At 30.3% G+C, this 17,761-nt stretch overlaps 1 protein-coding gene across 4 annotated transcripts in view; it reads left to right on the forward strand.

Annotated features, from left to right (window-relative positions):
- Positions 1-17,761, forward strand: part of LOC132063679 (protein ZINC INDUCED FACILITATOR-LIKE 1-like) — a 116,628-nt gene that overhangs the window by 54,565 nt on the left and 44,302 nt on the right. The window contains exon 1 of one of the 4 annotated variants that reach the window (XM_059456352.1): positions 14,436-14,720. The exons of 2 other annotated variants lie outside the window; for them this stretch is intronic. In XM_059456352.1, coding sequence (XP_059312335.1) covers positions 14,573-14,720 — 148 coding nt within the window. In that variant the 5' untranslated portion in view covers positions 14,436-14,572. Of the gene's footprint in view, positions 1-14,435; positions 14,721-17,761 lie in introns of those variants that run through there. One more of the 4 variants, XM_059456351.1, reaches the window with a different exon arrangement.

Below are 17,761 nucleotides of genomic sequence, written 5' to 3' on the forward strand. Positions count from 1 at the left end.
TATTTCGGATAGCTAAGATATTTTGGGTGTTTTGATCATGAAAAAAGATAATGGAGGAGTTTGATCAAGAAAAGAGACAATGGATGAGTTTGAATTTTGGGTCGGTTTTATATAGGGAAGGGGTAAGGAGGAAGGGTGTATGGTTACGGTTGTAATTTTTTTTTATTACCATTGTGAAAAAATCTCTGGTCCGTCAGTCAAAATAAAGCAAAGTATGCTAGGACGAGTATAAACCAACAGAGTAATAAACCACCTAAGTCTATAGTCACTCATTGCCAAGGATGATTGCAGATCGCAGTGGTCGATGATAAACCTGAGTAATAAAGGCGACTGTTGGAGTAAGAAGCCTGTTGAGTTTGCACTATTCTAAAGGACAAAAAAAATTAATATAAAACTGAAACCCCAAGCCCTTGCTGAGTTTGCACTATTTTAATGGACAAAAAAAAATAATTAAAAAATAAATGAAACCCAAACCTGTTACGCCTCTCGTTTTCGTCGTAGGAGAACCTATGGTTTACTAGTCGGGTATGCCTTTGGAATAGAGACCCGAGCTCGAGTTTTGGAGGTAGAAAGTGTCTTACCCCGTGTACAAAGGTACCAGCAGGTATTCCTGGCAATTTACAAGATTAGAAGTTGAACGGATCGAATCGACGTGATCTGAACTGAACCGGAGAAGTCTGCAGACACCAGTCATCGTCTACGGGCCATCGTTAATGCAGCGTCGATGGGCTTCGCACTTCGACCGATGCTGCAGGTGTGGGTCCGCAGAGCACGTCGGTCGACGCACGTCGATGGGTCGTCGACCCGCTCGTCGAACCGCACCGCTGTAACTTTTAGCTTCCAAGTATAAATATATGACCCACGACTTTATTTATCATTTTCCTCCATTCCAAATCAGAGAAACCCTAGTATTTTCTCTCCCAACATTTTCCATCATTATTAGTGGAGATTTGGTAAGATCCGAGCATCTGAGCCCCGTGAACCCGTGCTTGTCAAGAAGAAGTTTGTTTCTAGGGTTTTCTCAAGTTGGAAAGCTTGGAAAGTTGGAGTTAAAGTTGATCCTTGGAATCTTAGACCCCTCAAGGTATGTAAATGATTTCTACCTTTGTATTTAAGCTAATTATCAAGGATTTTAGTGGTTTTAAGTGAAGAGAGGGTATTTGTGGAAGTGGTAAGTTGATGAAGGTTAAGATAGTGATTTGGGGCTATTTTAAGAGATGATTGGGAATAGATTTGAGTATATTTTTATATATAAGTGTTGTTATTTTTGTTTTGGTTGATGTTGGATTGAACGGGAAGTTGAAGGGTTGTTAAGCTTATAAGGGAAATGTTGCCCATAATTTGTTAAGCTCTATTCGTATTTAAAATGATTAGTAAGCGAGGTAAATAGTCTAATCAAGGCCTACGTCATCTTGATTGTAGACTTACGAGCTCGAGGATTAGAAGTTGGACGATTGGATATAGTTCGAGGTATGTTAAGGCTATCCCTTCTTTCTTTTGGCATGATCCTATGATATGAACCAACAAGCAAGCAAACGAGCCTCCATATTACTCTACTCTTAGAAGCATTAGGAGTACTTCAGTCTTTGATGCCTCTATACCCCGATTATGATTGTTCCTTCCGTTCATGGGTCCAGTTTTATGTACACAGTTATTCATGCATTACATTCATTTACATATATTGAACGCATTATTGAGGTGGGGCGTTATATACGCGTATATTATATATATGGAACATATGAAAAGAAAAGCATATGAAGGCGTTATATACGCATTACCACGACTCATGAAGGACCCTTACAATATTAATATTGATGAGCCCGCAAACGAATATTTTTAAGAAAACGTTTTCGGATACGAGATATCGAGGGGCAAAAACGGTATTATAAGTTTGGAATTTGGATATAAAATACCAAGAAATAAGTTGTAGATAATTGAATTAGCTTTCCAACCATAGGTCGTGGGTTTCCATGTGACGTCGGTACAAGGAGATATGGATGATTTAAGGTCGAAGGTCGGATTTCATTCATGACTCTTTCTTATATGGCTCCAAAAAAAAATGAAAAAAAAATTAAAGTTGAGGCCCAAATTAATGGGTGGCCGGCCATGGAGTTTTAAAAAGGGCCCAAACCCATTAATTCAATCATGTGGCAAATATATATTAAAGAGTGGGGCTTAGTAGGACTTTTATCTAGAAGCTTCGATCGATGGACAAAAAAATTTGAGAGAAAAAGAGGAAGCCTATATTGGTACGGCCATAAGAGAGAATAGAAAAGAAAGAAAAATTTGTGCCATCAATCTTGGGTCCAAAGATTATAATTTTTGTATATTCCTAAGAAGCTCAAAACACTCTTCAACGCGGTATAATTTTCATAGCATGTAGCCTTTGGTGGCTTTATTCTTTTGTGGAAAATTAGAAAAAGTTGAATTTTACTCTTTTATATTGGAAGAATTATATGTATATATAGATTGTATATGGAATGATGTGTTAGTGTAAAAATTGTATGTTATAGATATGTATAGGGGTGATGGCCGAAAATGGGGATATTGGAGAGGGGTGAAATTTTATTTGTTAGGTCGAATTGTGTTGTAGTGGTCTTGTGGACAAAACCTCAAACCCAAAACCCCAAACCAAAAAAGAAATAAGAAAAAAAATTGATTGTAAAACCCAATCCCCAAACACCAAATTGGTGAAGTTATGGGAAATTTGGATAAATATGAAAATGAATTGTTAAGGTGCAAATTATCATTTGGGATGAAATGACACGAATAGTCAATAATCATCCATATTATATGTCACGAAGATTAGAAGTTTTGGATGGGTTATGGTTTGTGAAAAATTTTATCTTGTATCGTATTCTTATCCCTAAGTGGAAATGATATGAACATCATTTCCAAATTGTATTTTTTTTTCTTGATTTGTAACTTAACATTAATATCATAATATAAACATAAGCTAGCAAACGTTACTATCACATTATACAACGACAAGGACCACCAAGGTTTACAAAACATTGTTGGTACATGTTGGTGTTGTTGTTCTAAACATAGTACACATATATATGTAAGGGGAGATACGCCCGAATATATATATACATATATAAAAATAGTACCAAAGATTCAAGTTCTAAAGGCTTGAAATTGATAATTGGTAAATGTGGGGCTTTAGGGGTAGATTTTGAGCGAAACGGGCATGGAATTTGGCGAGCGTCCACAAGAAGGGACGCGCAGTACGAATATGTACCGAGTATGTAAGGCATGAAAACTAATAATCCAAGTAAGGATACAAAATATAAATAATCATGCGAGCCTTAGATAGGACATATAACGGGATGGGAGAAAGTAACTTGCACATGAGGATGCCCTTTTCAAAGTTGAATATTAAATGCATGCTCGTATATTTCGTCGAAAGAAAAACATTTCTCTTTTTCGTAGACTAGCAAATGACCTATAACACGTCATGGCCTATTATAACATATCATGTTGTATCTTATCATGTCATATTATATCATATCATAGCATGTCGCATCATATCCTGTCATGTCGTATCATATCGTGTCTTATCATATCGTGTCTTATCATATCCTATCATATCGTATCATATCATGTCATATCGTATCATATCATATCATATCATATCATATCATATCATATCATGTCATATCATATCATGTCATATCATATCATATCGTATTATATCATATCATGTCATATCATATCATATCATATTATATCATGTCATATCATATCATGTCATATCATATCATATCATATCATATCATATCATGTCATATCATATCATGTCATATCATGTCATATCATATCATATCATATCATATCATGTCATAGCACCGAACCACGTCGGCTCGCCCACATAGCGCCGGGAGTACATTGGCTCGCCCATATATCCCGCGTCCGGGCATCCCGCGTCCGGGATGATACGCCAGCTGATCAGGTGGCAATGAAACATATTTCCCTTCCCATTCCCCATATATCCCTTCCCCCACCCCATATACATATACATGTCTCATATACACATGTCTCATTTTAAAGGGACGATAATTATAAGGCGGGACTATTAATGGAAAATGATATTAAAAGAAAACATGAAATGAAATCGTAGGCATCATAAACGTTAGTTCATATGTCTAGAATCTCTAGAAGGTGATATCATAACCAAGGAATAAAATTAAAGATCAAGAGCTAGTCTAACGCTTTCATGTTCATAATGGATCCTTAACTTAAGGCTCTTAGTCGTGGAAACATTCTTATCATGCTTGTCATAGACCTATTCTCTTCCTTACGTCATCGTTATTGTTATTATCATTGAAACATTCTCAATATATTAGTTAAAGACTTATCATCCCAGAATTACGAGCAATAAAGGGAATCCGGGGACAGTTTTCTCGGGTCAAATGAGGTGGCGTACACGACTTACATATGATACATTCCAAGACGTCACTTAGGAGAGTTTTATGGTGGTCGAGTCATATTTGTGCGAACTCTAGGTGTTTAGATAACTTTCCAACCCCTTAAGCATAATATTATTTCAATTCTATTGAATGAAAAACGTATATAGAAACTTTAGGTACGGCGAGAATGGAAATATCCCCAAGGCCCGTGTCCAAGCCTATTACATCTAAGACATGCCAAGAAAGAAAAGTTTGAGGCCTTACATACCTTTTTCCGCTCCTTATGCTATTCCAAATTCAAGTCGCAAATCCGCTGGTAGCCTCAAATTGGTCATGTTTACTAAACATGATTAGTGCCTTTAGAATCGAATTCTTAAAATAATACTTGATATGAAATTTCGGCAAAGATCTAATATGAAATACTCCATCCCACCAAGCTCAACTTGGCCAATTTCAATCAACAACAATCCGGAAATTCAACCCGGCCACACTAATAACATAATATCAACAACCATACTAACAATATTCTATATTCAATCCAAGTTACATTATAGCAACTCAATCACTATATACTTCCTTCAAAACCTTCCAACTCCAATAAGAACATTATAATTCATATGCCAATAACACCATACTAACAACATTATCTTTCATACATACAAGAACATAATATTCAATTTAAATACTTCAATCACAAGTCTCCAACTTCTACAACTTCACAAGATTATTATGCATTCATTAGCAACATAGTATCCACAACACCACAACAACCAAAACACTAAATAAAATTGGCTTATTTTCCTCCACGCCACACCACAACTACACGGCCACACCACCATACACACACACAGCTAACCTCATGCATACCAAGCTACAACTTTTTCAAAATCATTCAACTTCCATCATCAACATAGCATTCACAACAATAACAACCATACATTAAATAAAATAATTAGCACATAATTTCCATACACTCATGAACATGCACGGCCACCACCTATAATCTTGTTCTTCATGAATCTCACTCACTTTTGCATACTACAACATGCATAAACATCCATAACATATAAAAGAAAGTGAATTCTTACCCTTTCTCTTTTATCTTCCTTCTTTTAGAACTTGCAACCCACAAAAATATGTGGTTTCTTGCTTCAATGACTACTCCACCTTGCTAAGGACCCTTTAATAGGTAGGAAATGATTTTTGGAAAATTTTTTGTAAATTTCCTTGGAATTTTTGCTCTTGTACGTAATAGGCCTTGAATTCTTGCTCCTTCTCCTCTTTTCTTTTGTTCTTGAATTTTCTAGTAAATTATGGAGTAAAGATGACTTAGTCATCTTTTAAGATTATCACTTACACCCCATATGGGCTTGGGCCATGCCCATGGCCGGTTGGGCCCCTTGTTTTCTCTTAAAATTTCAAGCCCAATTGCATTTTTTTTTCATGACAAGTAGTAATTCATAAAACTGTTTCCAAAAATTCCGACTTTGCCCCTAGACTCTCTTAATAATTTCGTTTCCAAATTCTTCATATGCCATTCATATGCTTAACAAAATAAAGATATGGTTGCTTGTTGTCCTCCCGCGATCGTCTAATTATCCGATTGCTCAAAAAACGCGTGGATATAACACAGATATATATAGACTCAGGCCAATATTTGTCTAAAACAGCCATAAATAGATAAAATAAAATAAATAAAAAGATTTGATATTATTTAAACATTATAATAACACTTTAATACATCATATGAGAGTCCCCATCCATTAGACACATGATCAAAAGAGTTTTAGGACACCTAAGGTTCTTAAATCACTAATATTTGTTTAAAAAAGCCATAAATAAATAAAAAGACTTGATACTATTTAAAGATTATAATAACACTTTAATACATCATATGAGAGTTCTCATCCATTAGACACATGATCAAAAGAGTTTTACGACACCTAATGATCCTTAAATCACTAATATTTGTCTAAAAAAATCCACGAATTGAGTTTTCTAAATGGACTAGCAATACATTCCCGTACGATGCAGGGGCCGAACATGTCTATTCACTTTAATTAGCTAGTCTTTAAGATTTGTATTTTGAAAATAACTTTTAAAAATATTTTAATTGTTATTATATATAGCAACATATACAAAATATATTTTATGTACCATTACTTTAGTTATAATTAAAAAATGGAGTTCAAAAATTAACAACATATGATGTAATTAAGTCTTTGAGATAGAAAGAGACGAACTTTTTTCTCATTGTCGAAAGTTGTTCATTGATGTGAAAAAGAAAATTAGTAAGAATATGAGGGAAAATTAATATTTTGATTCTAGATTTTTTTTCTTTTAAATTCTTTAATATCTTATATGTATACCGATAGGTTGATATCCTTTTCAATTAACTAACTGTTCAGATCCAAACATAAGAACCATTGTTGTATATATTGGATTTTTTAAAAGCAAAACTAATAAAATATTTTTATTAAATTAATTAAAAAAATATATTATGATTTTTTATATTAACAATTATAGGTAAAAAAATTGTTACAAAGAAATCAAAATTAGAAAGATATATGTTATATCGGAAATGAAAATAAAAAATAATACATTTTATAACCGTAAAGAAACAATAATCGTCCCAAAGGAGAGTAAAATAAGTAAAATATTGACAAAGAAGGAAAATGGGGATAAAAGTCACTCCCTCCCTTCACTTTTACTTTTCCACGTTAACATATCAAGAAAAAGAAATTTTTCTTCTTATTATTTTACCCTTCACATTAATTGCTCATTTTCAAATCATTTTTTGAGGCCATTAAGACTATACCACCAATAAATATGGATATTATGATAAAATATATACTTCATTTATTAATTCTTAAAGAACGTGAAAAGTTAAAAGTGGACAAGTTATGTATAGAAGAATTAAAATTGAAGTACATACGTGTATACATGAGAAGAGAATAAATACTCAGTACTATGACATATGTCCAAGTGGGATAAAAAGTAGTTGGTTAAAGTGTATAATTTATATAACTTTTGGTACAAATTTGCATTGCTATTGTTCGTCCTCTCTTCACGTTTAAAGTATTGACAAAGAAGAAAAACGGGGATAAAAGTCACTCCCTCCGTTTACTTTTACTTGTCCACGTTAACATATCAAGAGAAAGAAATTTTTGTTCTTATTATTGATTTTACCCTTCACATTAATTACTCATTTTCAAATCATTTTCGAAGGCTATTGAGACTTACACCAATAAATATGAATATTATGGTAAAATATATACTCCCTCCGTCCCATATTACTTGTCACTTTTCCTTTTGCACGCCCCGTAAGAAATCATAAATAAAAGATATATTTTACTATCTTACCCCAATCTCTCTCCAATAAATACATTTTAATCAAAATTGACTATTTTCAAGAACATTTATTACTAAGGGTAAGATGAAAAAGATTTAATTAATTTTATCTTGGTTTTGTAAATGAACAAGTAATTTGGACATATATTTTTAGTAATGTTGAGTACTTCATTTATGAACAAGTAAAAGTGTACGGAGGAAATAAATATGTGTCGGAGAATTAAATTTGAAGTGCATAAGTGTATACATGAGGAGAGAATAAATATTCAGTACTATGACATATGTCCACGTGAGATAAAAAAGTAGTTTAGTAATGTGGTCAAGTATATGGGACGGAGAGAGTACTTCATTTATTAATTCTTAAAGAACTTGAAAAGTCAAAAGTCAACAAGTATAAATGCACGGAGGAAATAAATATGTCGGAGAATTAAATTTGAAGTGCATACGTGTATACATGAGAAGAGATAAATATTAAGATCTTATGACATATGTCCACGTGAGATAAAAAAGTAGTTGGTTAAAATGTATAATTTATATAGCTTGTGGAACAAATTTGTATTACTGTGTTAGTCCTCTCTTCACACTTGTATATATTAGAAAGAAAAAAATAAGAAAAATATAGAATAGAAAAATAGACATATATTTTTAATAATGTGGCCAAGTAATATGGGACAAAGGGAGTACTTCATTGATTAATTCTTAAATAACGTGAAAAGTCAAGTATAGTAATGTGACCAAGTAATATGGGACGAAGGGAGTACTTCATTTATTAATTCTTAAAGAATGTGAAAAGTCAAGTAATGTGGTCAAGTAATATGGGACGGAGGGAATACTTCATTTATTAATCCTTAAAAAACGTGAAAGTCAAAAGTGAACAAGTAAAAATGCACGGAGAAAAGAAATTTGTGTAGGAGAATTAAAATTGAACTGTATACGTCTATACATGAGAAGAAAATAAATATTAAAAAGAACGTGAAAAGTCAAAAGCGAACAAGTAAAAGTGCACGGAGGAAATAAATGTGTCGGAGAATTAAAATTGAAGTGCATACGTCTATACACGAGAAGGGAATAAATATTAAGTACTATGACATATGTCCACGTGAGATAAAAAAGTAGTTGAAAAAAATGTACACGTTATATAGCTTTTGGTACAAGCATTCATTGCGTGTACAATTTATGAAGCTTTTGGTACAAGGATAAATAAGCCAAGTTTGTGTACAACTCAAATAACATTTTGTACAATTCTTTTAAGCTGTGTTCGTCCTCCTTCACGGCTTATATATATATATATATACTAGATGGCCTATGCCCGTGTTGCTCATTGCTCAACACTTTGGATTATAATGTATCATGTGTATGTAGTTGTGTTTGAATATATATATATATATATATATATATATATATATATATATATATATATATATATATATATATATATATATATATATATACACACAACTATGTTCAAAACACGATTAATATAACATTGTAATTTGTGCTCGTATCTAAAACTTTATTATATTCGTGTTTGCTACGAATACAAAGTCGGCAAAAATTTATTAATATTTTTTAAAAGAGAAGACTTGTTTAAAATGAAACTATTTTCCTCTTTGAGATAAAATAATAGCAATATTTAAGCATCGCTTGATACTTTCAATTTTAATTCGATTAATTTAAATGTGTAAAATACTTATTATTTCTTATCAAATTTCGATTTGGATAATTCTAATTCAAATTATTAAATTAATTTTACATCTTTAAAACGAAACAAAGTAGAAATTAATTTTCTATTTAAACGAAGAAATACTGTTTTTTAATTTTTGATAAATAATCTCGGTTTAGCTCATTTTACTTGTCATGTTATTTTTTGCATGGTTTTTTAAGGAAATGTCAATTAGAATTATAATTTGACTAATTTATCTTATTCATTATTTGATCTTCATTTGATATTAATCTCTTTTCACATTTATTAGAGTAATAATAAAAATGAAAAAGTAATTAAATTCTATCTTATTTTAAAATATAAATATGTTAAGTATATTTATTGTAGTAAACATAACAAATAAATGACATGGCGGAATAGCAAATACAGCAGTTAAATATCTAGATTAGATATCAGGCTAATATAAGAAAAGAAAGGAAATTGTATGTATTTGGCTACTTAACCTTTTGAAGAAAAGCAATAATATGGGGTCCATATTTTTTGTTGTGCAATAATTTCATTTGCTCCCACTAATGGGTTGATACGCATGTGGCAATGAATCCACTATTATTGACTTGATGGGGATACTTTGGGAATTACATGAATATTGTTTGATTTTTTAATATACGGGGTGCACTTTTTTTTTTTTTTTTTACATTGCTCGTTTTTTTAATATGGGGTTTACTTTTTTTTTTATGAGTTTGGAGAGGGTGGGGTCCACTTTTTTTCCTTTTTTTAAAAATATTGCTTGGTGTTTTTAGTATGGGGTCCACCTTATTTTTTATTTTTTTAAGAGTGACTGACGACGAAGCATGGGTAAACCGATGCTTCTATATAGTAGTAGTAGAAAAATAGAAATATAATAAAGTATTTCTATCTACTTTTTGAAGATTGGTAATATAAAGTATAAAACGTCATTTTTTTGCCCTTAAATAAAAAAGTGGGTGGGACCACAAAGGATTTTTTTTACCCTTAAATAAAAAAGTTCGACTAAAGAACGGCCGATGATCTTGCTTATAAACCTAGCTTCTTCTATATAGTAGTAAAATATAAATATTTTAAGTATATTTATTTTAGTAAACATAACAAATAAATAACATGGCGGAATAGCAAATACAACGATTCAATATCTAGATTACATCTCGAGTTAATATAAAAATAAAAAAAATTGTATGGTTTGGCTACTTAACCTTTGAAGAAAAACAATAATATGGAGTCTATATTTTTTGTTGTATAATAATCTCATTTGCTCCCACTATTGGGTTGATACGCATGTCCCAATGAATCCATCATTATTGATTTAATAAGATACTTTGGAAATTACATGAATATTGTTTGATTTTTTAATATGGGATGCACTTTTTTTTTTTTTGATATTGTTTGTTTTTTTAATATGGGATTCACTTTTTTTTATTTTTTTATATTGCTTGATTTTGTTAATATGGGGTCCACTTTTTTTTTTTTTTTTTTTAATGGACTGACGAAGAAAAAGTGAGCCAACCGGCTCTTCTATATAGTTACTAGGATAGTTCGAAATTCTCGCGGTTGTGTCTTTTTCTTGCTTAGTAAATGATCTTTTTTTTTTTTCATGCAACTTATGGACCTATTAGATCGCGGTCTAAAGATCCTGCTTGAACAAATTGAAATCTATGAAAAAGCATTAGACTACGATCTAAAATATTGTAACCATCGATGACATTTACTAATGTTTTATCAGTTAAGGATTATATTTCAGATAACTTTTTAAAAGTATAGATAAAATTTGAATGGTGGTTTTAAAAGGAACATTTGCGTAAATCAGCCGATAGTTGGACTATAAAAGCCTGATCTATCTCTAGTATTGGTGGCTAAAACTGATAAATTTTGAGTAAGGATCGACAAATATGAGGATTGAAGAATTTATTTGAAGGACAAAAAAAAAAAAAAAAATTGTGTATTTATTTATGTAGTTTGCACGTGATCTATTTAAATATTCGTAGTATAAAATAATATTTTTTGATTTTATATTAGGTCTTAGTCGTCGTCAGGAAAACGACATGTTCTTTACTCTTCTTAATAATTGATATTAAGTCTACTGTTATTAGGAAAATGACATGTTCTTCACTCTTCTATGAATGATTAGTTCTCTTTTGTCAATTATTACCAACGACGACAAAGATATTCCACGTTATCTCAATACACTAGGTGGCCTATGTTAGCATTTTGGATTATAATGTATCTATGTATGTATAGTTGTGTTTAGATAGTGATAATATATATATATATATATATATATATATATATATAATAATAAACATACATAAGTTTGTACTGTTTTTATGGATATATATATACTATGTTCGAAATACGATTAATATAACATTGTAGTTTATGCTTCGTATCTAAAACTTTATTATATTCGTGTTTGTTACGAAAATTTATTAATACTTTTTAAAAGAGAAGACTTTGTTTAAAAGAAAACTATTTCCTCTCTTTGAGATAAAACAATATATATATGATATTTTCAATTTTAATTCATTAATTTAAAGGTGTAAAATACATATTATTTTTTATCAAATTTTGATTTGGATAATTCTAATTCAAATTATTAAATTAATTTTACATGTTTAAAACGAAACAAAGTAGAAATTGATTTTCTATTTAAACGAAGAAATACTATTTTTTAATTTTTGTTAAATATTCTCGGTTTAGCTCATTTTACTTGTCATGTTGTCTTTTGCATATTTTTTAAGGAAACGTGAATTAGAATTATAATTTGACTAATTTATCTTATTCATTATTTGATCTTCATTTGATATTAATCTCTTTTCACATTTATTAGAGTAAGAATAAAAATAAGAATAAAAATAAAAAAGTAATTAAATTCTATCTTATTTTAAAATATAAATATTTTAAGTATATTTATTTGAGTAAACATAACAAATAAATGACATGGCGGAATGGCAAATTCAGCAATTAAATATTTTGAAGAAAAGTAATAATATGGGGTCCATATTTTTTGCTCGCAATAATTTTATTTACTCCCACTAATGGGTTAATACGTGTATGAATGAATCCACTATTATTGACTTGATGGGGATACTTTAATTCATGAATATTTTTTGATTTTAATATATGGGGTGCACGTTTTTTTTTTCGACATTGCTTTTTTTTTTTTTTTTAATATGGGTTTCACTTTTTTTTTTCATGAGTTTGGAGAGGGTGGGGTCCGCTTTTTTAAAAAAAAAATATTGCTTGGCGTTTTAAGTATGGGGTCCACCTTTTTTTTTTTTTTTTTAAGAATGACGACTAATGGATAAACCGACTTCTATATAGTAGAAAAATAGAAATATAATAAAGTATTTCTATCTACTTTTTTGAAGAGTTGGTAATATAAAGTATAAAATATCATTTTTTTGCCCTTAAATAAAAAATGGGTGGGACCACAAAGAATTTTTTTGCCCTTAAATAAAAAAGTGGGACCGAACACGGATGACGATCTTGGGCTCTATAAACCGACTCTTTATATATAGTAATAAAGAATACATATATTATGTTCAAAACACGATTAATATAATATTGTAGTTTGTGCTCCGTATCCAAAATTTTATTATATTAGTGTTTGCTACGAATAGAAAGTTGGCAAAAATTTATTAATACTTTTTAAAAGAGAAGACTTATTTAAAAGGAAACTATTTTTCTCTCTTTGAGATAAAACAATAGCAATATTTAAGCATCAGTTGATACTTTGAATTTTGATTCGATTAATTTAAAGGTGTAAAATATTCTATTGTTAATGTATGTAGATTGGGCCTAAACAATACCTATTATTTTTTATCAAATTTTGATTTGGATAATTCTAATTCAAATTATTATATTAATTTTATATGTTTAAAATGAAACAAAGTAGAAATTTGATTTTCTATTTAAACGAAGAGCTATTATTTTTTAATTTTTGGTGAATATTCTTGGTTTAGCTCATTTTACTTGTCATGTTATCTTTTGTATGTTTTTTTTTTAAGAAAATGTCAATTAGAATTATAATTTGACTAATTTACCTTATTTATTATTTGATCTCTATTTAATTTTTTTTTTACGACATTAATCTTTTTTCACATTTATTAGAGTAAGGAAAAAATGAAAAAGTAATTAAATTCTATCTTATTTTAATATATAAATATTTTAAGTATGTTCTTTACAATAATTTCATTTGCTCATAATGGGTCGATACACATGTGACAATGAATCCATCATTATTGATTTAATGAGATACTTTGGAAATTCATGAATATTGTTTGATTTTTTAATATGGAATGCATTTTTTTTGACATTGTTTGTTTTTTTAATATGGGATTCACTTTTTTTTTAATATTGCTTGATTTTGTTAATATGTGGTTCACTTTTTTTTTCCCCGTGAGTTTGGAGATGGTGGGTTTCACTTTTTTTTTTTTTTTTTTAATATTGGTTGGTGTTTAGTATGGAGCCCACACTTTTTTTGGGTTCCGCTTTTTTTCTTCTTCTTCTTTTTTTTTTTTTTTAATATTGGTTCGTGTTTAGTATGGAGCCTACACTTTTTTTTTTTTTAAATATTGGTTGGTGAAAAGTATGGGGCCACACTTTTTTTTTTATTACAACGAAAAAGTTGGGCCAAGTGGCTCTTCTATATAGTTAAAAAAAAAAACTAGTAAAAATTAGAATTTCTTTGCAGAAATATGTCTAGCATGATCCATGCCAGATTAAAGTGAGAAAATGTTGAACGAACAATAATGGACCACTTTGTCGTTGAAACTCCGTCAAAAGATGATGGACCTAAATTTAATACGCGTTAATTAGCAAATGAATGCATGGGTATAAATAAATAAAAAGAGCACGCCCGAGACTGATCACGACACATAAAAACATTTAAACGAGCCAGCATTTAGATCTAGGTAATTTTAAATGTCTTGAGAAGTACATAAAACGTTATGATGAGTAATAGTTGAAAGAAACAGGGGAAATCTACGTATTAAATAAGAGACGACTGACATATATATTCATATAGAATTAAATAAGAGAATAACGCTTTTGTTTCTCTCTCATATATATTTATTTTTTTTTCCTTCCTGATTGAAGCTAAGCACATACAAAAATGGAGGGGAAGGAGACACTGCTGAATAACAGAGAGCAATACTACTTCGAGAATTGTGCGGGTTGTAAGGTGGAGCTCCACAAGGCAGCCCAAACGGGTTTTCCCGTTAAGGAGCTTTTCACTGTCTGGGTCATTGCGCTTGGCGCAGGTAAATTAGCCAATCTCTACTAGCTTTGATTCAAACTTTATATGTATATAATATATCCTAGTAAACAAAAAAAAATTATAATTCATAACCTATAAACTTAAAATTCGGATTGGCCTCTGAAAACCATATTTTGTGGTGAATACAAAGAAAAAATAACCAATCTTAAGTACCACATTTTCTTAATTCTTTTTATAACGTCGGGTGAAGGAGAGGAGGAAAATAAGCAGGAATGAGAATAATGGGCCACTAATGGAGAATCCATCACTTAAACTAGTGAAGCCGCCCGCACTTCGCGCTAGCATATAAGACATCGTCAATGAATTTACAAAATGATAGTTCTTGAAAATTTTTGTTTGGATATAAGAAGTAACAATTTTCATATACATAAAAAAAAAGTAGGTTTTTCAAAAACTTAGTAACCTCAATATGTAAGCTTATAAATTCAAGTCAAACGAAAAATAAATAAATTAAAACACAAACCAAAAAAAACATCACTTACATATGAAGTTTTTTAAACAGAGTATACAATTCATATGAAAGTACTGCATCTAGCTGATATTCATGAGATAATATGTTACTTCCTCCGGTTCAAAAAAGTATTCACTTAACCTTTATTTTTTTAGTTCAAAAAGATTATTCACTTATCAAATTAAGAAAAAATTAATCTTATGTTTTCAGATTTTTCCTTATTAAGCGTTAAGTGATCAAATTTCAATACCTATATAATTAGGATAATTTAGTCAAATTACCTATTTTTGTCTATAAATTAGTATTTTCTTAAGGGACGTGCAAATGGTTGCTAGATCTTTCTTTTTGAACCGGAAGGAGTATTTCACCAAGAACTTAGATAAGCATTACAAAAGACAATTATTATTGTGATGAAAGAAAGAACACCTTGAAACAATAAAGCAAATATGGGTACATGGTGCATAGGAACTTCCCTGAAAATCGAAGTAGAAGAAATAGCATTGAAAATCTAACAGAATGCTCAATTTATACTCCATCCAAAAGCATAATGCTCTTACAATTATATATGCTGAAGGATTTGTGAGAAATCACCAAGAATTATGATACATCAACACTGTTTTTCACTGCAAAATAAAATTAAAAAAAAAAAAAACTTAATTTGTTAAAAGAATTTGAGTTTTCCTTTGCCCATATGTGCTTTCCCATGCTTCATAACATGCTGCTTTTTGAGTCCATGTCAAGTCAGAACACAAGTTACCAGCTTCCATAGTGACTGCAAAGTAAAGATAGTGCGGAGAAAAGTTAGGAGGCCAAGCGCAGTTAAAAAAAAAATAAAATCCATGGCGCTAAAATAATGTCGAACAACTATACATAAAAAAAGATGGGAAAGAAAAAAATGTGAGAAGAAACCTTAGATGATAAATAAGGATAGAAAGACTGGAATATTTCAGAAGTGGAAGTATGAAACGAAACAACAATGGCATGTGATAGCCAAAGAAACCTATTATTCTTTCCTCGAAATTCATCAATGCAAAATTAATACTAAGAAGTAATGTATTGTCGGATATGAAAGATATTTCAGAAGATGTACCATTTGAACTTCCATACTTAATATAATTAAGTGGTGAGACTTTTTCAGTTATTAGATTAATTGATATATGTAAGTCATTGCTTCCAAACGGATGAGAATTATTACATTATTTGACATGAAAAATAAGAGAAATGATTAAAAAAAAAAAAAAAAAAAAGGAAAAAAAAAGAAGATAAATCGTATTTACAGGCAGAGAGTGCCGCCACATCACCTTGTCTATGTCTAGCTTTATTTAGATATAGATTAGCCCTCAACCCCATTAATATGTATTATTATGTCTTTATTGAGAATTTGGTTCTATGTAGGTAGATTAGTGAGCAAAAATTTACAATTTTGAATTGAAGTACTAATACTCGAAACACTTCAAAAAACTTCTGTCATTATTGTTGTACCGATTCTAGAAGACCGAAGAAAAAGGGGGCGTTACGTAATTAAAGACTACTCCATATGGTTTTAAGATTATAATTATTTTCTAAAACTGTTATGGTATAATTCAACCATGTTTCTTTTTAATATATATGTGATATTTTAAATCTTTATACTCTTGAGCCAAAACAAAAAATCTGTGTAATATATTGTTTAAAATAGTATACATGTAATGTCTGGTTGCTTTGATTTCGATTTGACTTTTAAAAAAATTATTGTCTCTGTCCCAATTTATATGAGAGTTGACTTATTTGGGGAGTCAAACAACTCTTTTTTTACTCAATTTCAAACACAGGGTCTTCGAGTATTTTATAATAATTTATATATTTAAAAACTACATAAAAAGTATACTATAAGTCTGCATAATTCATAATTCACATTTCACGATATATGAAAAGAGTTGGAGAAATTGTAAACTGTTTGACTTCCCAAATAGATTAACCTTCATAGTTCATATAAATTGGGATGGAAAGAATAGTAACTATGGATTTTAGCGGGAGAGAGGGGGAGAGGAATCCATGGCTATTCTGACCGAGAGAGGCGCTAAATATTTGATCCATTTAATTTAAACGGGTCAAATCGGTGAAGCGAGTCAATTTAATGATTAATTAAAATGTATAGCTTTTTATTTTTAGAAGATTGACTTAAAAAATTCACGTCAGCAATATCTATGGGAAATATCATTTGAATTGGTTGAGTGACTTTGTAGGTGAAATAACAATATTTGAATGACTTTTGTCACCGAACAAAGAAAAGCGAATTTCTGATATAATTATTATTAGTTGATTGACTTCTCTATACGAAACAAATAAAAGTAACATAATGAAATAATTACCATTAGTTAAGTGACGGTACCATTAGTTAAGTGACGGTACAAGAAATGATTCTCAATAAAACTTGGTTTTGACGGCTAATAAAAATTTTAACTGAGGGTAAATTTGCACTTTTCCTCAAAAAAAAAAATTGAACTTTGTGGAGTGTCAAGTTCACCCATTTCATGCTGAGATGATTTACTAGCGGCAAGGGTATAAATTGGACCGAAACAGAGAGCAAAGTT

Source organism: Lycium ferocissimum, chromosome 7 (assembly GCF_029784015.1).
Source record: "Lycium ferocissimum isolate CSIRO_LF1 chromosome 7, AGI_CSIRO_Lferr_CH_V1, whole genome shotgun sequence".
Taxonomy (NCBI): Eukaryota; Viridiplantae; Streptophyta; class Magnoliopsida; order Solanales; family Solanaceae; genus Lycium; species Lycium ferocissimum.